The sequence below is a fragment of the Cydia splendana genome, chromosome 14 (assembly GCF_910591565.1).
Source record: "Cydia splendana chromosome 14, ilCydSple1.2, whole genome shotgun sequence".
Lineage (NCBI taxonomy): Eukaryota > Metazoa > Arthropoda > Insecta > Lepidoptera > Tortricidae > Cydia > Cydia splendana.
Window position 1 is genome coordinate 19627574 of NC_085973.1, and position 24346 is coordinate 19651919.

At 40.6% G+C, this 24346-nt stretch overlaps 1 protein-coding gene across 1 annotated transcript in view; it reads right to left on the minus strand.

Moving 5' to 3' along the window:
* LOC134796797 (V-type proton ATPase catalytic subunit A) overlaps positions 1 to 24346 on the minus strand; it is a 43743-nt gene that overhangs the window by 2332 nt on the left and 17065 nt on the right. The window contains exons 7-12 of the mRNA XM_063769020.1: positions 16475 to 16599; positions 15615 to 15761; positions 3906 to 4121; positions 2411 to 2570; positions 2045 to 2114; positions 1095 to 1231 (exon numbers count right to left, since the gene is read on the minus strand). Coding sequence (XP_063625090.1) covers positions 1095 to 1231; positions 2045 to 2114; positions 2411 to 2570; positions 3906 to 4121; positions 15615 to 15761; positions 16475 to 16599 — 855 coding nt within the window. The remainder of the gene's footprint in view (positions 1 to 1094; positions 1232 to 2044; positions 2115 to 2410; positions 2571 to 3905; positions 4122 to 15614; positions 15762 to 16474; positions 16600 to 24346) is intronic.

A 24346-nucleotide genomic window follows, 5' to 3' on the forward strand; every position in this document is an offset into this window, starting at 1 on the left:
TCCCCGGTTTTTATCCGTGATGGTTAGTGCTAGAAAGCTGCAATTTGGCATGGATACATAAATCAATTATGGCGACAAAGTAGTAACACAAAAAATACAAAAAAAAATTTTTTTCAAGATAGCTCCTGTACAAAATATTTTTAATTTTTTTCGACTTTAATCCTGTGATTTGGGGTGTCGTTGGATAGATCTTTTAAAATGAATAGGTGTCACCATCAACCATTTATTGATTAAGTCAATATTTTCGGAAATATTCGCATTGAAAGAAAAATAATTATGATATCTTCGAAAAACAGTTTTTATTGTTAAGATTAATGTATTTTATAATAATTCAGCATTTATTACTTATGTTTTTAATCGAAATTATTAAAAAGACAATAATTTCAATAAAATGAGCCATAATTTCGTATAAATCTGTCTTAATTTCGTACTCGTAACACCCGAAACGAACCATGAGTAACACCCGAAACAGGTAATTTATTTTATTAAAATTAATTGAAAAGTGATACTACGTGTTACTTCAGTGTTTCAGTAGACTATGCTAACTATTATTACTTGACATAAATAAAACTGGAGGTTACTTGACAAAATTCGCTAAATTATGCATTTTGGTACTGATGGTCAGAAGGTATAGGCCAATTCCCGTAACGCCCGAAACAGCTACTTTTTAGTGATTCTCTCGTTATTGCTCTTATACTTTAATTATGTGTGTACAGGAAAAGAAAATATTATCAAAGTAGTAGATGAATCAATAGTTATAACCTCCTAGTTCCTGTTACAATATTGAATAAAACCTTATTTTATGAGTTCAAGTGTAACACCCGAAACGGTGGAATGACCCTTTTATTATAAGTAAATGTGATTACTGGTTATAATTTTTAAGATCGTATTACGCCAATAAATAAAGTTATATTACTGATTATAGAGTTAAGTACGTCTCAGATTTTGACGATTTTTCGACACAATTTTTCTCTTAATTTTACACTGCTTAAAAACGGTAAAATTAAATTATTTTTTCCGTCACCAACTTCCACGTGAAATTTTACGAGATTTGACTCACTCCCCAACGTGCCCTAAACACACAAAAATTGTACCTGTTCTGCTGCAGGAAGTCGTCCTTGAGTAGCTTGGCGACCTCGAGCGTGATCTTGTCGGTCTCGGCCAGCGACGCCTTGCCGACCAGCTGCACGATTTCTGACAGATCTTCTTCTTCCTGAAGGATCTCCTTGACCTGTCACGTGTCATTTGGTCAGTTCTTACGTTCTTTGAAAAATAAAATTGTCAGTAGTAGATAGTCGACACTAAAGTATATTATAGCGACAAAATGAAACGAGATTTTGGCAACTGAAAGTGAAGGGGCTGAATAATATTTGAAAGGCTGTTTTTAAACTTTTCAAATATTATTCAGTCCGCTACTTTTTTTATCATTGACCGAAGCGTAGCGAAGGTCTACGTTTTGACTCGGGCATTTTGCTTTTGTATGTCCGGATGTTCTCCTCTACGGGTCGCAATTCTTAACCGATTCTCGTGAAATTATGTAACCAAATTCTATGACTCGATAAAAAAAATTGTCGAGCCGGTTTATGGAATTTTTTTAAAATGGAAAAGTTGTGACAGCTCGCGCTTAAACAAATAGTCGTATCGGTATCATAAGAGTGTATTCTTTTTGAGACATGTTTACAGATTAAATGGCCAAAAATTCACAAATTTTATTTCGCTGGTTTTGGAGGTATTAAGATATTTAGTTTTTACTTGAGAATGAGTAGCTAAATTTCGTCACCTTAAGTAAGAACCATCATGGCGTATTTTGCAAACATTCGCTTTTTTTGTTTGCACAGAAGGTCTGGGTTCGATCCCCAGTAATTATATGCTGGGATATAGCTTTTTGTATTTTTTTTACACTTTTCGTATTATTATTTTTTTATTTACTATATTTTCATCGTGCCCAATAAGATATGCTCGCGAGGTCTACAGCTCACAGAGCCACTAGTTTATCATGCCAATGATATATCCTTATAACTTTAATATAGGGTATATTGGTTACCTTGGTCCTGAGGGGCACGAAGTCGGGGTAGTTCTTGTCATAGAAGTCATCGAGAGCGCGCATGTACTTGCTGCAAACAAAACACGAATTGATATACTTAGCGACATGTTTTATAAAAGTAGCATGATGTTGATAAACTAGATAACATCTAGGAATTTCTTAGAGAGTTATGTTAGTAAGAAAAACGTCGCAGTCATCAAAACAGCATTTATCTAAATTTTGTATTTCTTTGAGATAGACTGAGCGCAACCAAATAGGCTTCTCTCTATGCGCTGTATATTTAATTGGCAATGGTCGTTCTAATAACCAGATGAGCGAAGCAATGTCTTAGAGCATATTTCATAAGGTAGCGAACTAATATAGTACCTGTAAGAGATGAGCCAGTTGATGGAGGGGAAGTGCTTCCTCTGGGCGAGCTTTTTGTCGAGACCCCAGAACACCTGGACAATACCGAGGGTGGCGGCGGTTACAGGGTCCGAGAAGTCACCACCGGGCGGCGACACGGCGCCTACGATGGACACGGAACCTGGAAGAGGGTAAAAGTTGATTGATCTGCTAAAGAAACTGCTAACGTACTTCATTAAATTTGATATACTCTCTGATCTAACATTTTTACATGTTAGATAATCAAAATCATTCAGTGGTGTAAAAATACACAACAAGAAGAAGACTTATTCAAAGTGTGATTGATTATCAATTATCATAATACGCGTCACGCAATGAGGTATCGTATCACCCACATGGTGGAGCAGCCATCAAAGACTAGTCGTAGAACAGGACAACGTGCTTATGGATCGCCTAACGCATGGTGTGGAATATAACATATGACGCAACGACTCGCCCTCCCTACCGGAGTCGCCCGAGCTCTGGACGCGACCGTCGCGTTCATAAAGGGCCAGACGGGCGCCCAATAGGCCTGGTAGCCAGACTACCGAAGATCTCACACAGAGCCCGGGCCCAACGGGACAAAGAGTGCGGCATCATAGACAAGTCGTAAAACATGGCAAAGCGTTTCCGGATCAGCCATACAATGGTGTGGAATGTACTATGACTCACCCTCTCTGTCGGGGTTGCCCAAGCACTTGAAGCGGCCGGCACGCTCGTAGAAGGAGGCAAGGCGAGCGCCCAGGTAGGCGGGGTAGCCGGAGTCGGCCGGCATCTCCGCCAGGCGGCCCGAGATCTCACGATACAATGGTGTGGAATGTACTATGACTCACCCTCTCTGTCGGGGTTGCCCAAGCACTTGACGCGGCCGGCACGCTCGTAGAAGGAGGCAAGGCGAGCGCCCAGGTAGGCGGGGTAGCCGGAGTCGGCCGGCATCTCCGCCAGGCGGCCCGAGATCTCACGATACAATGGTGTGGAATGTACTATGACTCACCCTCTCTGTCGGGGTTGCCCAAGCACTTGACGCGGCCGGCACGCTCGTAGAAGGAGGCAAGGCGAGCGCCCAGGTAGGCGGGGTAGCCGGAGTCGGCCGGCATCTCCGCCAGGCGGCCCGAGATCTCACGATACAATGGTGTGGAATGTACTATGACTCACCCTCTCTGTCGGGGTTGCCCAAGCACTTGACGCGGCCGGCACGCTCGTAGAAGGAGGCAAGGCGAGCGCCCAGGTAGGCGGGGTAGCCGGAGTCGGCCGGCATCTCCGCCAGGCGGCCCGAGATCTCACGATACAATGGTGTGGAATGTACTATGACTCACCCTCTCTGTCGGGGTTGCCCAAGCACTTGACGCGGCCGGCACGCTCGTAGAAGGAGGCAAGGCGAGCGCCCAGGTAGGCGGGGTAGCCGGAGTCGGCCGGCATCTCCGCCAGGCGGCCCGAGATCTCACGATACAATGGTGTGGAATGTACTATGACTCACCCTCTCTGTCGGGGTTGCCCAAGCACTTGACGCGGCCGGCACGCTCGTAGAAGGAGGCAAGGCGAGCGCCCAGGTAGGCGGGGTAGCCGGAGTCGGCCGGCATCTCCGCCAGGCGGCCCGAGATCTCACGCAGCGCCTCCGCCCAACGGGACGTGGAGTCCGCCATCATGGACACGTTGTAACCCATGTCACGGAAGTACTCGGACAGGGTGATACCTGGTCAAAGACAGATCATCAAATATACTTTATGATTGTATATATTGACGCATGGAAAATTATCAATTTTGGGAAAGTTCCCAATAACGGCAACATAAAGCTTAGAACACTACAGAAACTTCAGTAGAGCATTCTACAAATAAGTGCTACCTTCTTAGATTTATTTGTTTATTAGGATCACCAACAGAAGATACAATTTATATACCATAAGTAACATACTAAAAGGGCACATTTATTATTGATCCCCCACTTAAAGGCAATCACAGCATGAAATAGTATTACTTTAATTTAAACATTAAGTTAACACTCAGAAAATGACTGTATAAATTACAATAATTTAGAGTAAGTAGGTACCTATAAAATACTAATTAACAAAACACTTACCTACTTATTATTAACAGTAAATTTTCAACAAAACGTAACTAAGGTAAGACGAGCTAGCTGAGGTCAGAGAGTATAGAGGGTATAGAGGCGGATTGTCAAAGTAACTTTTGTAGCTGACAATTTAATTTGCTCTCCGTTCACTAGATGACCCTAGTAGTTCTTTTTTGTGGAGTTACGTCCTTTTGGATTTGCGTTTTGTGTTTGGAATTCACATGCGTTCACCACGTTAGCGTAGCTTTTTACCCAGCCAATTATTGACAATTAGTCTTGTCAGATGGCGCTAAGTTTAAGATGTGACCAATTACATAGATTATAAAATATAATTTGTTAAATTTGACGTTAGGTACCAAGACATTAAGTGTCATTGTCACATTTTGCGAAAATCTCACCGAAATGTGCGTACCTATATAAATTGCAAAAATAACCAAATTATACAGTCTGAAGTTGTAAGAACGCACTGCTACCGGCGGCCCCGAAAGCACGGTTTGCTGTGCTAACTTTACCTAACACCAATTCTAGCAATTAGGTAACTACCGAATACTTGAAGCTCTGTAATCAGTCCTATGCATACATATGCTATTGTGCTTGTAAAGCATAGAAAAATACAGGAAACATTCGATACGAGTATTAACAGTGACCCATACCGTCAGTCTGTCCGTCTGTCTGTCTAATGTCTTTCTATAGTTCGTTTTTACCAGTGTTGGCCGAACGTTAATGCAATTGACCATTAAAAATTAACCATTGAAAAGGTTAATTGCCATTAACCATTAACCATTGAAGGGAAATTAATTATCAATTGCATTGATCATCAATTTGCATTAATATTAATTTATTTCGAACCACTAACAATTAAAAATAATTAATGGTTATTGCTTTACAAACCATTAAAAATTAAATCAATTTTGAATGAAAATTAAAAATGTGATTGATAATTAACAATTAACAAGAATAAACATCGTAATTTTTGTCTCTGTATTTTTATGCAGGGTTTTCCCATATGTTCCCCGCGAAGACAAATGGGAATTCACCCATTATTGGTAATAATGGGTGCTTATTGGTGTATTCCCATTTGTCCCCGATTCGCGTGACCTACGCCATGCATGAAGCTATGACAAATGGGAATGTTTTATGTGAATGAATATGAACGGCGGGGAACAAAAGGGATACACCCGATATTAGTGTTCCCATTTGTCTCCGCTCCAATGAGATGGGGAAAAATGGAAATATTTCTGTGCAGCTTCTTTTCCCATATGTTTCTATACACTCATTATAGGTGTATTCCTATTTGTCCCTGCCATATGTGAGTTGGAGACAAATGGGAAACGGGGACAAATGGGATTTATATGCAGAGGCTATTCCATCTGTTCCAGGTGGGAACAAATGAGAAAACTTCGGAAAATGAAGTGTTCCCATTTGTCCCCACCTTATTGGTGTGGAGACAAATGGGAAACGGGGACAAATGGGATTTATATACAGAGCCTATTCCATCTGTTCCAGGTGGGAACAAATGGGAAAACATCAGAAAATGATGTGTTCCTATTTGTTCCCACCTTATTGGTGTGGAGACAAATGGGAAACGGGGTAAATGGGATTTATATGCAGCGTCTATTCCATCTGTTCCAGGTGGGAAAAAATGGGAAAACATGGGAAAATGATGTGTTCACATTTGTCTCCACACCAATAAGGGGGATAAATGGGAATGTTTTATATGAATGAATATGAACGGCGGGGAACAAAAGGGATACACCCGATATTAGTGTTCCCATTTGGCTCCGCTCCAATGAGATGGGGAAAAATGAAAATATTTCTATGCAGCGTCTTTTCCCATATGTTTATATACACTCATTATAGGTGTATTCCTATTTGACCCTGCCATATGTGAGTTGGAGACAAATGGGAAACGGGGACAAATGGGATTTATATGCAGAGCCTATTCCATCTGTTCCAGTTGGGAACAAATGGGAAAACATCAGAAAATGATGTGTTCCCATTTGTACCCACCTTATTGGTGTAGAGACAAATGGGAAACGGGGACAAATGGGATTTATATGCAGCGTCTATTCCATCTGTTCCAGGTGGGAACAAATGGGAAAACATCGGAAAATGATGTGTTCCCATTTGTCTCCACACCAATAAGGTGGGGACAAACGGGAAATATTTATATGCAGTCTTTTCCTATATGTTCCCCGAGGGGACAAATGGGAATACACTCATTATTGGTTATAATGGGTGCATTATTGGCGTATTCCCACTTATCCCCTATCCACGTGTCCTACGCCATACATGAGAGAAGGGACAAATGGGAACACATCATTTTCCCATTTTTTCCCACCTGGAACAGATGGAATAGACGCTGCTTATAAATCCCATTTGTCCCCGTTTCCCATTTGTCTCCACACTAATAAGGTGGGGACAAATGGGAACACTTCATTTTGCGATGTTTTCTCATTTGTTCCCACCTGGAACAGATGGAATAGGCTCTGCATATAAATCCCATTTGTCCCCGTTTCCCATTTATCTCCAACTCACATATGGCAGGGACAAATAGGAATACACCTATAATGAGTGTATAGAAACATATGGGAAAAGAAGCTGCACAGAAATATTTCCATTTTTCCCCATCTCATTGGAGCGGAGACAAATGGGAACACTAATATCGGGTGTATCCCTTTTGTTCCCCGCCGTTCATATTCATTCATATAAAACATTCCCATTTGTCCCAGCTTCATGCATGGCGTAGGTCACGCGAATCGGGAACAAATGGGAAAACATCGGAAAATGATGTATTCCCATTTGTCCCTTCTCATGTATGGCGTAGGACACATGCATAGGGGACAAGTGGGAATACACCAATAATGCACCCATTATAACCAATAATGGGTGTATTCCCATTTGTCCCCGCGAGGAACATGTAGGAAAAGACTGCATATAAATAATTCCCATTTGTCCCCACCTTATTGGTGTGGAGACAAATGGGAACACATCATTTTCCGATGTTTTCCCATTTGTTCCCACCTAGAACAGATGGAATAGACGCTGCATATTAATCCTATTTGTTCCCGTTTACCATTTGTCTCACACCAATAAGGGGGGGACAAATGGGAACACATAATTTTCTGATGTATGTCCATTTGTTCCCACCTGGAACAGATGGAATAGGCTCTGCATATAAATCCCATTTGTCCCCGTTTCCCATTTGTCTCCAACTCACATATGGCAGGGACAAATAGGAATACACCTATAATGAGTGTATAGAAACATGGGAAAAGACGCTGCATAGAAATATTTTCATTTTTCCCCATCTCATTGGAGCGGAGACAAATGGGAACACTAATATCGGGTGTATCCCTTTTGTTTCCCGCCGTTCATATTCATTCGTATAAAACATTCCCATTTGTCCCCACCTTATTGGTGTGGAGACAAATGTGAACACATCATTTTCCCATGTTTTCCCATTTTTTCCCACCTGGAACAGATGGAATAGACGCTGCATATAAATCCCATTTGTCCCCGTTTCCCATTTGTCTCCACACCAATAAGGTGGGGACAAATGGGAACACATCATTTTCTGATGTTTTCCCATTTGTTCCCACCTGGAACAGATGGAATAGGTTCTGCATATAAATCCCATTTGTCCCCGTTTCCCATTTGTCTCCAACTCACATATGGCAGCGACAAATAGGAATACACCTATAATGAGTGTATAGAAACATATAGTGTAGAGTCTCATGTTAAAATATGTATCACGATCTGATAATTCACTGAAGCTTGTATTAATGGTTATTTTTATTTATAATTTTAATAGTTCCAAGCAAAAGTAACATTAATTATTAGTTTATGAAATAAATTATTTAATTCCATTAAACGTTAATGCAGATTGACAATCAATGTAATTAAACGTCTCAAACTTCAATTCTAACTAATTTTAATTATATTGATGCGTAATGCAATTGATTAATTGTGGAATTAATGGTTAATGCAATTGATTAATTGTTAATTAGAATTAACCATTACGGCCAACACTGGTTTTTACCAAGCTTTTATTAGGTCGACCTGTATGTAACTCATCATCATCATCATCATCATATCAGCCCTTTATCGCCCACTGCTGAGCATAGGCCTCTCTTCTAGTACGCCACATAGTATGTAACTATGTAATGGAATCTAAGGTAACTAATTTAAGCATCTTCCAAGGATCGTAGCGTCATGAAAATTGGCAGCTGTATGTAGTTCTGATGACAATACAATAATATGGTACCGTCGAACCGATCTGATGATGGAGACAGGAGGTGGCCATAGGAACTCTGTGATGAAACAACGCAACCTAATTGTGTTAGGGGTTTTTAGAATTGCCTCGATGAGTATTAGTTGTCTGTCGTAAGAAAAGTACAGTCAGCGATAAAATCTTGTACCAAAAATGCAATTTTTGCCAAAAACTTATTTTAGCATTAGAAATAAGGTAAGCGATCTTGAAAAAAATGTGCTATATGTGTTTGTGTGTTTCAATGTCTGCATTAGTATGCTATTACGCTTGAAGAACATAGAAAAATACAGGAAACATTTGATATTAACAGTGCCCCCACCGTCCGTCTGTTCGTCTATCTGTCACTTATCTATCCATACTAATTATAAAGGAGAAAGTGTGTCTGTCTGTCCGTCTATTACCTCTTTACGCTTAAGCCGCTGAACCGATTGAGTTGAAATTTGGTATAGAGATAGTCCAGGGAAGGACGTAGGATAGTTTTAATGTCGAAAATCATCCCTGAAGAGAGTGCAAAGAGGGGTGGAATTGAAAGAGTTAATGAATCGCCTAATAGTTGAAGTAAGCAATGCGCGAATTGAATGATTGCTATTAGCATTATCCAAGCCAAGCGCTATACTTACTTTAGCCGCTGTCACTAATTCCACGCAGACGAAGTCGCGGGGCAAAAGCTAGTTATATATATGTTTGATGTGTGTATGCATTGAGATAGGTACAGTACGTCTACCATCAGTTTTGACATTGACATATACGCTCACGTCTACGTAACTTACTTTCTATGCATCTCGCTCGTACTCGCATATGCGAGCAATAGTGCAAGCGAGATGTACAGAAAGTAAATTACGTAGACGTGAGCGTTATGTCAATGTTAAAACTGATGGTAGAGGCTCTAATGTACTTTACTTGCAGGAAGCTTGGTAGCTTGCTTTGTAGAAAAATATAGAAAGCATTCCATATTAACAGCGGCTCCTACCGGCCGTCTGTCTGTCTATATATCTATATGTATGTTTGTCTGTATGTATGCATTGCGATGCTAATGTACTTACAGGTGTAGAAAAATACAGGAAGAATTCCATAATAACAGCGACCCATCCCGTCCGTCTGTCTATATGAATGTTTGCATGTATGCATCGAGATACTAATGTAGGTACTTGCGGATGGAGAAAAACACAGGAATCATTCGATATTAAGTAATAGTGACCCATCCCGTCCGTCTGACAGGCCCTATACTTACATTACCTATTCGTAGATGATTTTAATGACTGGAATTGTTTTGTGAAGGTCCAAACATTTTAAAGACATGCATGGTAGTTTGGTTGCATTTTTTATACAACGTCGGTGGCAAACAAGCATACGGCCCGCCTGATGGTAAGCAGTCTCTTTAGCAACAAGTATTTTGTCTCGAAAACCACCTATTTGATGAAGTGGGTCTGATGATGAAGATATAATATATGACATACGTACCCAATATATGAATCTTGCCTTATAAATATCATATAAATATCACCTTTAAACGAGCAATTCTTGTATATATATTTATTTATTAAAGTGTCATTTTTAGGGTTCCGTACCCAAAGGGTAAAACGGGACCCTATTACTAAGACTCCGCTGTCCGTCCGTCCGTCCGTCCGTCCGTCTGTCTGTCACCAGACTGTATCTCACGAACCGTGATAGCTAGACAGTTGAAATTTTCACAGATGATGTATTTCTGTTGCCGCTATAACAACAAATACTAAAACCAGAATAAAATAAAGATTTAAGTGGGGCTCCCATACAACAAACGTGATTTTTGACCGAAGTTAAGCAACGTCGGGCGGGGTCAGTACTTGGATGGGTGACCGTTTTTTTTGCCGTTTTTTGCATTATGGTACGGAACCCTTCGTGCGCGAGTCCGACTCGCACTTGCCCGGTTTTTTATTCTAGAGTCAGTCCATGAAAAGTCTGCAGCGGATTTGATAGCCCACGCAGTGCACGTGTTATTTTAAACGTCAAACTTCTATTAAATTATGACGTATAAATGACACTTGCACTGCGTGGGCTATCAAATCCGCTGCAGACTATTCTTGATCCGACTCTATCGCCCCAAATTTTTTGGGCTGTTTTTAGCATCTCGCGTTGCAGAAGAAGTTGTTTAACATCATTTAAGAACATAACGGATCCAATACTTAACTCATTAATTAAGGCTGATATTTGCTTGTAATTTCATACACAATGGAGATCGTCGATTTTGGGCCCGGAGTAAACCATCACGAATATGGTACAGACTATTACAGTAATTATATACGCATTTTATTACTGAAATAAATATAATATTGGGTAAAAATAAAACGGGAATTAGAAATACATAATTAAAATATATTATATTACTTATTCATTTTCGTAAATCAATGTATTATAATTTATATATTAACAAAAGCCTTGCTGTCGTCAACATCTTTATTAGCATTGACATAAAGCTCAACTTCACACAAACCGTGAGGTTTTTTCACTAAGGAGTTATAAAATCTTATTGCATTAAACTATGTATAAGGTGGGTAGCCATAAGTCATAGTTGACATAAGTGCGTTTCGAAACTATTCAAAATATCAGTAGTGTCATTCATTATTTATTGAATATATACCTACTTTAAAATTCTAAATAGTCTGTAAAAATGCCTAAAATAAGTAGTTAAGAAATATAGTAATTCGACTTTTTGTTTAGTTACATAGTTTGGAGATTTAAACGAGTTCAGAATACGACGATATGCTACTTTTATTTAACGAAACGCAACCATTTTTTTTAATCTGTCAAATATTTTCAAGTAACGCCAACCTTAAATAAACCTTACTTCATTGAAAAATGGATCTGTTCACTCTCCGTAAAAAAAAAAGAAGTAACAGTGAACTTCCGAACAAGATTAAAATATAACTTTTTATTGAACGCGGATACGTTTTCAGTTTAATTTACATGTCAGACTTTGCCTATTTTCTTTTAAAAAGCCAAAATACTTTTACAGAATAGTGTGAGTAGTATACGCTTTTGTACATAAAAGTTTTTCTTGTTCTTGTTCAGGAGAAATATAACGGGAATTTTGAGAAATACTGCAATAAAAACTTGAACATGACAAGAAACATGTAATATATATATATATATATATATATATTACATGTATACGTTCAATTTGCGAGGGGGCCCAGCAAACGCCTAAGAAAATCGACGATCTCCTTTAAGGACAGTAGACCTTATTAACCTTAAATACGGTAGGGCTTCTGTCAAATTCAAATAGAATCAGTCAAAATACATAAAGATGCAGATATGTACGTTAGTAAAATTCAACTTTAATTCTAGTAGTTAGAGTTCATAATGTTTTGTCATTATTATTTATGTGTATCTGGAGTATTAAAGAACATTGGCTACTTAGATTGTAATGTGAATAGCAAATATTCATCGTGGCAGTTGTAACTTAGCAACTGTTGTTTCTACGTACTGTCACACAAAAGTAAATGTCGTAAACAGAGATATTATAAGATTATTATCTATTCATTTTAAAGTGTAACCGAATAAAAATAGAGCAAGCATTAAACACGAGGATTATTCAAATAGGGAAATTAGTATCCCAATATTATAACACTGGTGGCTTAAAATTTTAGTAGTGTAGTGCTCGAGGCAATTTTAATTTTGTTCACGACAACCATGTCCGATGACATTATGCAAAGAATCTTGTGATTTAATCCTGCTAAAGATGTGTGGGAGGAACGAGAGCGCATCTATGGAGATACCTGCTTAGACAAGGCCTGAAATGATTCAGCTACAAAATGGATGGACCCGTATCATGACATCATTACTCATGTGTTAAATTTAAAGAATATCTGGAGCAAACTGTGTACGGAGTCAAAGCTACAGAGCGTGACTCGTAAATAATAACACACTTTCCACACTTGCATTGAAATATACTACAGTTTTGTTGTGGACCATTAATTCGGAAACGACCGGCTAGTCCGAGTTCAATCTTGATTTTTAAGAGGTTGTTTTGTGAAATAAATGGTATGTTAGATCCCTTTTAATTTTAACAAATATTGTAAAATGACTCTCTGACAAAAACTATTGCAAGTAGGTTATTTATTTTATTTTAAATAAACTATTCTAAAATAAAATAAAACTAAACTAAACTACATCTAAAAAAGGCAAGAGGCTCTGGCTGCGTTACCCCGCTGAACTGCCAGACTGAAGCGTTAAGCGAGGTAACTGCCAGGTCATGTTATTTTTATTTATTGTTTTTTTACTTCTTTTTTGTACCATATATATGATTAAATGGAGTTGAAGTAAAGCTTTTAAATAAATTTTTAACGCAATAGAGTATTCTTCGGTGTATAATGTTTTATTTAACCTGTTCGCCTTACCTACATTTTGTGCCCCATATTCCACGACTTGATACTTATGTTCCATATATAGGTTGTTTACGTGCATTTTGTTGCTTGGCGTTGATTACAATTTTCAAGGTAACATGAATAAGGGCATTAGTAACCGTCTACCTAGTCCTAAAAACAAGTATTATAGAAATATGTATGTAGAGAAGATAAGGTAACAATAATATACTCGGTCAAACAAATCTTATCAGTAGAAAAAGGCGCGAAATTCAAATTTCTATAGGACGATAACCCTTCGCGCCTACAATTTTTAAATTTGCCGCCCTTTTCTACTAACAAGATTTGCTTGACCGACTATAATACGAAGTTCGAACTTTCAATAGGAGAAGCAGAGCCAGCGCTATTATCATTTGTCTTTATCTTTGTCTCAGGTTTCATACTCTCAATACTCAGATACAGCTTGGCAAAAAAGAATAGAAATTAAGAAGTGGCAACACTGTAGTGTCGTCCTTTTCAAACTAATTTCTATAAGAAAACGGGACGACACTACAGTGTTGCCACTTTTTAATTTCTAATACTCTTTTTTGCCATTTTGAAGTTCGGTTACCATTAACTCGCTGCCATTAAGCTAAAAACCTTTTTCCTGTTTTCATAGTTATAAGTGTAGTTATATAACGAAAAGATATAAAAATAGGTTATATATTCATTTACACGACTAATTGACTTAATTGCCATCTATCGACGCTTCAATCATTACGATGACATTTTATGCACTTAGCTTGAGAATGCCTTGTGACTAAATTTAAACCATGTTCTTTCACTGAAATGTGTTAAGTATCACCTAGGTCGCCATCTAGTCGAGAATAGGCTAAAGGTACTAGCGCCATCTGAGCGAGTGTCAATTTTACTTGAAATTTACGAGGCACGTTTGTTTCTTAAACTTTCCACATCTTATACGGAGTTATATATATCTCTGCTGAGGTTGTCAACACTGTCGTGAAACACATCCAATGCGAGGACATTATTAGCATGCTTGTTGTATAGGCGAGCCAGGCGAGGGAAAGGGGAATGAGCTAATAGGTTAGTTCTACTACGACATCATAGAGTAAGGCACAAGGGTAGCGTGGCAAACGAGACGGCACTTTCTGCCCTATCTGACTAACCATATGCATGCAATCAATCTTCAAGAACATTAGGTCCAGCATAACACGCTTACTACTAAGAGAAGTTAGTTTAAATTGTTTAAGTCTTGTGTTGTGCCTTGGTACCCTGTTCCACAGCGATACGCAAGATGTCTAGTAAATCGTTTTTGCAATCATTTAATCCTTTCGATATGTATTTTGTAACTAGGATTGCATATAACGCTACAGTATTCTAATTTACTCCTCACAAAACAGTTAAAAAAAACCGGGCAAGTGCGAGTCGGACTCGCGCACGAAGGGTAGGGCAAAAAAAACGGTCACCCATCCAAGTACTGACCACGCCCGAGGTTGCTTAACTTTGGTCAAAAATCACGTTTGTTGTATGGGAGCCCCATTTAAATCTTTGTTTTATTCTGTTTTTAGTATTTGTTGTTATAGCGGCAACAGAAATACATCATCTGTGAAAATTTCAACTGTCTAGCTATCACAGTTCGTGAGATACAGCCTGGTGACAGACAGACGGACGGACGGACGGACGGACAGCGAAGTCTTAGTAATAGGGTCCCGTTTTACCTTTTGGGTACGGAACCCTAAAAAAGGATCACCAATTCACCATTGTAGAACATTCTTTAAACTCCCTAGCACATCTTAACACAGACCCTAGGTATTTAAAAGCAGCATTTTTTGTCTTATCTAGATGTGACTCACAAAACGTAGTTTGCTGTCCATTGTGACACCCAAATCGCTCATATCATTGATTCTTGCAAAGTTACGTTAAGAATTGTATGTGGTAACATTTACTGGGGTTAAGTACCATTTTGTTAGTCCTACACCACTTTTCCAATACGTCCACAACTAATTTTAGATCATCCGCAAACAGCGATACGGCAGAGTTATTGAATTCATAGGTAATGTCGTTAAAAAATAATGGCCCCAAATTAGACCCCTGTGGTACACCGGAGAGTGCCATATAATAGTCAGACTGAGTGCCTTCTATTACCACAGTTGTATTGTAGGCCTGCCTTGAAAGTAAGATTGGCATCAGTTAAGTAAACTACCTGCAATGCCGAAACTGTGCAATTTATTAATTAAGATTCTGTGATTAACCTTATCAAAAGCATTCGAAAAGTCAGTGTAAGCCGTGTCTACCTGATGACCACCATCGACAGCTTCTGTAAGGTTAGTGACGTAGTTAAAAAGATTTGTACAAGTCGATCACTTGGGCATAAACCCATGTTATATACTATTTATACTCACCAGTATAGATGGAGGCCTCACGGGCAGCCACAGGCATGTTGGAGGTGTTGGCGACGAGCGCCGTATGCTTCATGATGGACTCGGTTACACCATAAATACTCACCAGTGTAGATGGAGGCCTCACGGGCAGCCACAGGCATGTTGGAGGTGTTGGCAACGAGCGCGGTACGCTTCATGATGGACTCGGTCACACCTTCGATTTCAACGGTCAGCTCGGGGAAGTCCCGCAATACCTCAGACATCTCGTTACCTGGGAACAACGGGAAAATAGTGTACATGTTTCGAAGTGTTGTGGGAGAAGAAACGGTGTGTATAAACTTTGTAAGAATTTGAGTTTTATGAATCTAAATTATCATCTAACAAGACTAAGATTAAGGACTTACTATGTTGACTAGTCTTTTTGAGTCTAGCCGTTTTCGAGTTTTTCACGTGGTATTTTCTAGTCGTATTTATTATTTGTGACGTTTTCAACCAAAAAAGGTACCACATTGTCGGTTGTCGATAAGGTTGATTTCAAATTAAAGCTATATGGAAATAGCGAATTTATTGACAACCGACTACAAATACCCTTTTGGTTGAGAAGGGCACATTTATTTAATTTTTTGACTCCGTAATCCGTAATCATCTTTAAAGGTTTTAATAATTCTAATAATTGAAGTTGTCGGTATTGAAATAATTTCCTTATCTGAATTATAAATTTAATGTGAAGGCAACGTCTCAATCATCAATGTGAAGACATCATAACATAACTTCACGGGAAATATAACTCGTAAAGTAGCCAGGGGAGACGTATTATTAGGCTACGTGAAGGTCAGCCGCCTCTCCGTCGGCGGCGGAACTAAATCACCCAAAAACGTATAAAAAAACAATTTCAGTTATTTTCTCCCGAAAAGATATCGGTCACAAAAAAGTTTACCGGCCCACAGTCCATTATTTGTCAGTATGATATTTCTGAACACGTACCACGCTCTCCGCAGCCGACGTAGACGATGACGTCGGAGTTGGAGTACTTGGACAGCGCCTGCGAGATGACAGTCTTGCCGCAGCCGAAGGCTCCGGGGATGGCGGTGGTGCCGCCCTGGACGCACCTGCAGACAAAACATGTTTAAGTCTGACTTGCAGTTTTGCGGCACTACTGGGTTGGTTGGGTGTTACTAAGAAAGCATATTTACAAATAATTACAATATATTCACAATGGAATCTCGATTTTCTCAGATCTTTTTCGATAGATGCTGGCAACATTAAGATTTACTAGAATACGAATTACATAACCCTAACCGGAATTAATAAAATAAATATTTTTAGACAATTACAGTCCATAGTTCTTAGTATTAACTTACAGGCTATGTTACGTTACAGTACACTAAATTACATAAAATAAATTAGATAACTTACATAGGTACAGTCAGCAGCACAAGTTGCTAATCGGGCCAGGTGTTCAAAATTATATTAGCGCGACTTTATTGTGAAGAGAATAAGAGCGTGTCAAGGTAATTATGAACACCTCGCCCGCTTAGCAACTTCTGCTGCTGACTGTACTTAATAAATGGCTGATTACTGTGGCCGATCTACTGAACTGCATGTTTGTGAACATGCAATTCGATATATCGTCCCAAAATAACAGAATCAAACCGCTCGGCTATCATTTTCAGGATCCCGTTGGTGCTCCCACGTATGCGGTGTACTACTGATGCAATATTAATAATGCTTAGAACGGTTTCGCACTACGTCCGATCCGAATCCGATCCGAATCCGATCCGAACCCGTGAAAATATGGTCAGTAGTAGCCGTAGAACTATTTCTATGGTAAGTTACGCACCGCACACGTTGAATGACGGAAAGAAATCGGATGACGGAGATCGGATGTAGTGCGTAACTTACCATAGGAATAGTTCTACGGCTACTACGGACCATATTTTCACGGGCTCAGATCGGATTCGGATCGGACGTAGTGCGAAACCGCTCTTACACTTTAAATATTGATTTTCAGCTCACAATTAAAACTTATATATTTGTATGATATATGAATACTCCAGCCTTTTACGTTATTGAACAGTCGGGAATACTTGAATTGAAAGGGATAGAAATACTGCGAAACTTGTTCTAACGACGGACGCTAGTGCCACTAGTATAGGCACCGTCCTGTCACAGACTACGTACGGGAACAGAGAGTCGAGCACACGCTGGCCGGTGAGCAGCGGGTGGTTGGCGGGCTGCTTCTCTGCGCTGGGGCGGGGCTGACGCACGGGCCACACTTGCAACATGCTGAACCTGTCCTATATAACTACCGACGCTAGTGCCACTAGTGTAGGCACCGTCCTGTCACAGACTACGTACGGGAACAGAGAGTCGAGCACACGCTGGCCGGTGAGCAGCGGGTGGTTGGCGGGCTGCTTCTCTGCGCTGGGGCGGGGCTGACGCACGGGCCACACTTGCAACATGCTAAACCTGTCCTATATAACTACCGACGCTAGTGCCACTAGTGTAGGCACCGTCCTGTCACAGACTACGTACGGGAACAGAGAGTCGAGCACACGCTGGCCGGTGAGCAGCGGGTGGTTGGCGGGCTGCTTCTCTGCGCTGGGGCGGGGCTGACGCACGGGCCACACTTGCAACATGCTGAACCTGTCCTATATAACTACCGACGCTAGTGCCACTAGTGTAGGCACCGTCCCGTCACAGACTACGTACGGGAACAGAGAGTCGAGCACACGCTGGCCGGTGAGCAGCGGGTGGTTGGCGGGCTGCTTCTCTGCGCTGGGGCGGGGCTGACGCACGGGCCACACTTGCAACATGCTGAACCTGTCCTATATAACTACCGACGCTAGTGCCACTAGTGTAGGCACCGTCCTGTCACAGACTACGTACGGGAACAGAGAGTCGAGCACACGCTGGCCGGTGAGCAGCGGGTGGTTGGCGGGCTGCTTCTCTGCGCTGGGGCGGGGCTGACGCACGGGCCACACTTGCAACATGCTGAACCTGTCCTATATAACTACCGACGCTAGTGCCACTAGTGTAGGCACCGTCCTGTCACAGACTATGTACGGGAACAGAGAGTCGAGCACACGCTGGCCGGTGAGCAGCGGGTGGTTGGCGGGCTGCTTCTCTGCGCTGGGGCGGGGCTGACGCACGGGCCACACTTGCAACATGCTGAACCTGTCCTATATAACTACCGACGCTAGTGCCACTAGTGTAGGCACCGTCCTGTCACAGACTACGTACGGGAACAGAGAGTCGAGCACACGCTGGCCGGTGAGCAGCGGGTGGTTGGCGGGCTGCTTCTCTGCGCTGGGGCGGGGCTGACGCACGGGCCACACTTGCAACATGCTGAACCTGTCCTATATAACTACCGACGCTAGTGCCACTAGTGTAGGCACCGTCCCGTCACAGACTACGTACGGGAACAGAGAGTCGAGCACACGCTGGCCGGTGAGCAGCGGGTGGTTGGCGGGCTGCTTCTCTGCGCTGGGGCGGGGCTGACGCACGGGCCACACTTGCAACATGCTGAACCTGTCCTATATAACTACCGACGCTAGTGCCACTAGTGTAGGCACCGTCCTGTCACAGACTACGTACGGGAACAGAGAGTCGAGCTCACGCTGGCCGGTGAGCAGCGGGTGGTTGGCGGGCTGCTTCTCTGCGCTGGGGCGGGGCTGACGCACGGGCCACACTTGCAACATGCTAAACCTGTCCTATATAACTACCGACGCTAGTGCCACTAGTGTAGGCACCGTCCTGTCACAGACTACGTACGGGAACAGAGAGTCGAGCACACGCTGGCCGGTGAGCAGCGGGTGGTTGGCGGGCTGCTTCTCTGCGCTGGGGCGGGGCTGACGCACGGGCCACACTTGCAACATGCTGAACCTGTCCTATATAACTACCGACGCTAGTGCCACTAGTGTAGGCACCGTCCTGTCACAGACTACGTACGGGAACAGAGAGTCGAGCACACGCTGGCCGGTGAGCAGCGGGTGGTTGGCGGGCTGCTTCTCTGCGCTGGGGCGGGGCTGACGCACGGGCCACACTTGTAACATGCTGAACCTGTCCTATATAACTACCGACGCTAGTGCCACTAGTGTAGGCACCGTCCTGTCACAGACTACGTACGGGAACAGAGAGTCCAGCACACGCTGGCCGGTGAGCAGCGGGTGGTTGGCGGGCTGCTTCTCTGCGCTGGGGCGGGGCTGACGCACGGGCCACACTTGCAACATGCTGAACCTGTCCTATATAACTACCGACGCTAGTGCCACTAGTGTAGGCACCGTCCTGTCACAGACTACGTACGGGAACAGAGAGTCGAGCTCACGCTGGCCGGTGAGCAGCGGGTGGTTGGCGGGCTGCTTCTCTGCGCTGGGGCGGGGCTGACGCACGGGCCACACTTAGAATAGAATAGAATAGAATAGAATTCTTTATTGCGAAACCATGGTACATTTAGTTGTTACAGTAAAAGGTTGTGAGAACACATGGCACCCTGTTAGGGCATTGCAAATAAATCTTACTTCTAGGTAGCTTATGAACATTAGAACTAAGCCTAATTTTAAATTTAATTAAAACATTTTCTTAACTTATTTCTACTAACAATTAAATAGTTGTACCTATATCATTATTTACACAGGGGATTAGTATTAGTACCTGGTACTCGTAATTACAAAAAGAAGCTATCTTCCATGAACTCTTGGACGGAATAGTATGCCTTCTCTATTAATAATAATTTTAATTTTGATGTGAATGAATTTAGATTTTCTATGTTTCTGATATTATTAGGCAGTTTATTGTAGATCTGGATGGCCCTGAAATAAGGGCCTTTTTTGTAGATGTCTAAAATTGGTTCCGGAGGGACGAGCTTATTATTTCTACGTGCGCTTTTACAATATTCAAATAATTTTATATTCTTTCTGACAAAAATTGAAATTTCTAGAATGTACAGAGAGTGAAGAGTCAGAATTTGGAGGTTGGTGAAATGTTTCTTGCAACTGTCGATTTGTTGTATATTAATTAGTATGCGGACACATTTTTTTTGGGCTATAAAGAGATCGTGGACGTCACTGCTATGGCCCCATAATATAATACCGTAACGAAGCCAAGCTTGAGCGTATGAGTGGTATGCGGACAAGGCGCACTCAATATGTGTGTTTGCCTTTAGGATGCTCAGGGCAAAAAGGAAAGACGATAGTTTTGATTTTAATTTTGATATGTGTTTTTTCCAGTTGATATGGGTGTCAAGAGTTATCCCTAATAGAGTGCAGTCTGTGTCTTCTTTTATTTTTAGATCCTTCAACAGCGGTGTTAAATCGGTAGGTTTTTTCTGGTAGGGCCTGAATTGTATTATCTTTGTTTTGTTTGTATTTATTACTAAATTGTGTTCCTGTAACCAGTCAGAGATATTTGTGAATGTTTCTTTAATGTGCGAGTAGTCATTGGAGTCGTTGTCATGTCTAAACAGGAGGGTAACGTCGTCAGCAAATATGATAGATTTGTGGTTGGTAATTTTAGGAAGATCGTTAATATAAATTAGAAATAGCAAACATCCTAATACACTACCTTGGGGGATAGAGCTATTAATAGTGTGCCAGTTAGATTGCGGTTTTATTAGTTTGTCGGAGTCTTTACAGTGGTGGTCTATTTGTACGAACTGCTGTCTATTGTTAAGATATGATTTTAGCCAATTATGAGCATTGCCGCGAATTCCCATTTCATACAGTTTGGTGAGTAATATAGGGTGAGAGACCCTGTCGTAGGCCTTGGACATGTCCAACATAAGACCAATAGCGTAGTTTTTAGTTTTAAGGTGTTCCAGTATTCCTTGGATAAATGTGTAGACTGCTAAGGTGGATGATCGATTTTTGCGGAAGGCAAATTGGTTCTCTTCTAATAGGTTGAACTTTTCTAGAAAGTTATAAATTCGGTCTGCCATACATCTTTCAAATATTTTTGAGATTGTGGGTAGGAGAGCGATTGGTCTGTAGTCAGCAAGATTATGCTGTTTTCCGCCCTTTTTTAAAATTGGTTTTATAGCTGCTATTTTTAACTTGTCGGGAAAACAACATTCATGGAAGGACTGGTTAATTAATAATGTGATTGGTGATGTTAGTTCGTCGTTACATGCTTTTATTAAAATTGGGGGTATCTCGTCAAAGCCGCAAGTGTATTTGTTTGGTAGGTTATTTATAACTTTTTGCACTTCTAATTCAGTCACGGGCTGAAGGAATATTGATTTGATGGACGGGGAAGGACAAGGGCGACCACGGGGCTCATTTCTGTCCGTGCTTTGGCCTACAGAGGTAAAGTAATCATTAAATGTATTGGCGATGATTTGAGGGTTTTCAATTGTAGTGTTATCAATTTTTAGTTCTATATTTTTGTGTTGTTTACTGGCATTTTTTCCTGTTATCCTTTTTATTACTTGCCACATAGTTTTAGTTTTGTTATTTGATTTTTCCATGTCCTTGATGTAACTAAGCTTTTTCGATTTTTTAATGCATTTTTGTAGGATTTTAGAGTATGACTTATAATGTTTCTTTAAAACATCGTTGTCATTATTGTTGACTATAGTTCTTAATAATCTCTTGTGGAGGCAAGATTTTTTAAGGCCCTCTGTTAGCCAAGGTTTAGGCTTATTTTTATTAAGCCTAATATTTTTTTGCGGAATTATCTCATTTAGGAGTTTCTGTAAATGACAATGAAATATATTATAATTAGTGTTAATGTTATTGTGTTTATCTAAAATGTTGTTCCATTTAGTATCCTTTAGGGCTGTTTTAAATCTCTGTACATTGTTATTATTAAAATTTCTTTTGAGGGAGTACATGCTGTTATTTAACAAATTTACATTCTGCTTAAAGTTATACGTTAAAGATTTGTGATCGGAGAGTCCCTCATCTTTTACATTCACTTCAAAGTTTCTATAGTTAGAGAATATGAGGTCAATACAGGTGGCTGAATTACTTGTTTCTCTGGTAGGTGCATTAACAATTTGGTGGAGATTAAGCTCAAGCATTGTATTGATTAGTCTTTGGTAGTGCACAGAGTTCTGGAACTTGTTAAGATTGAAGTCGCCTGCAATAATGACATGCTTATGGCTTTGTACTTTTAATTTACACATAAGTTGATCTAAAACTTCAAAAAATGATTCTATGCTACGGTCAGGTCTGTAGATAGTTACTAACAATATATCTGGCTTAATTTCTACACTACAACACTCTATAACACACTCTATTGAAAGTTCCGTTATATCGGGTCTCTCCTTGTATTCGATACCATCTTTTAGCAAGATCGATGTGCCTCCTCCTCTGTGTTCAGATCGCCCAAAGTTGGCAGCTAGGTGATAGCCAGGTATGTTAATGTAATCCTCATGGTCCTTTTTAATCCAGGTTTCCGTAAGACAAATTGCTTGGTACTGTTTTTCACTTAAGAAACTTTCTAATGTGTGCATTTTGTTTTTTAAACTTTGTACATTTTGTATAAAAATCAAAAAGTCAGTTCCGAAAGGAATGATTTCGTTGATTGTTTGTTTGGTAGTCTGTAATTACTTCAGTTTCTTGTGTAGGCGGTGTAGTATTCTGAGGTATACTTGGATGGTCTTGTCCTTGATGCGGTACGTCTTGTTGTTTGTTGGGTTCATAGACTTTACCGTTTATCAATAATTGGTTGTTTGTGATTACTGCATGGTGTCCTGCACGCCTGGCTTCCTGTAAAATCATTGTTAGTTGTCTTCTTGTGTTGAGAGAAATATCATCTAGATACTCTGTGATTGCAAGGCCGGTATTTCGGAAAAGGTGTCTATGTTGTAGTATCTGTTGTATCATTTTTTTACTGAGAAGTTCTATTGCCAAAGGTCTCGAGTGTTTTCTCTTCCCAATACGTCGAGTTTCTTCAATGTAATTTTCTATATTGATATTCATTAGGTCACGGAATATATATATAACCTTTAGGTGAACATCTTCCTCTGTTTCTCCATGTTGTTCGTGTAGACCATGTAGTACCAAGGTTCTATTGTATGTTGTTGAGCCCGTTTGTGAGGTGTTTTCTTGAATATACTTAATGTTTTTTTGTAGCTCACTCTTCTCATTTTCTAGTGTCTGTATTTTGTGGCTAAGATTTTTTATACTGTCTTCTATAAGCGATTGTTTAGTAAAGAGATCATCGGTTTTTATGAGATCATCGGTTTTTATGGTCATTTCTGACTTACATAAAGATATTGCCGCATAAATTTCGTGCTGTACAATAGATTTGAAACGTGAGATTATTGTGTGGTTATTTAATTCCAATTTCTCATCCAGAAGCTTGCTGAAATCTTCTATGGTAATAGGGTTCTTTGTTGTGTTTTGTTTTCGGATCGGAAGCCTGTTTAAAGTGTTAGATTCCAATGTCTTGCTAGTGTTTAGATTTTGGTAGGTTCCCTGTGTTTTTGGTGATTTTTGGTTTTCTAGACGTTCATCTATTATTTTTACAAAATCAGCATCGGACAGTTGGAGGGCATGCGTGTTTTGTGAAGACGTTAATCCATTTATTGTGGTCAACTGAGGATTATTTGGCGAGATATTCAAGTCTACAATTGTACTTGAAGCTGGCTTATTTGGCGTTATTGTTACGTCAGCTAGAGAAGACTTTGTATCACCTAGCTCACTTAGTGCATTGCTTTCCATGGATGAGTTTGTTACAATTGAGTTGTCTATTAGGGGTTTCGGTAATTTCTGTTGTTGTCTGGAGGTGCTCATTTTCGGCTGAGGGTAAACTAAGCGCGGCAGCCTTGATGTGCCAGGTTTTGGCAAAGGACTACTTGGTTTCTGTGGAAGCAATTTTTCGCAGCAAATTCGGCACTTCCATCTATTCTTA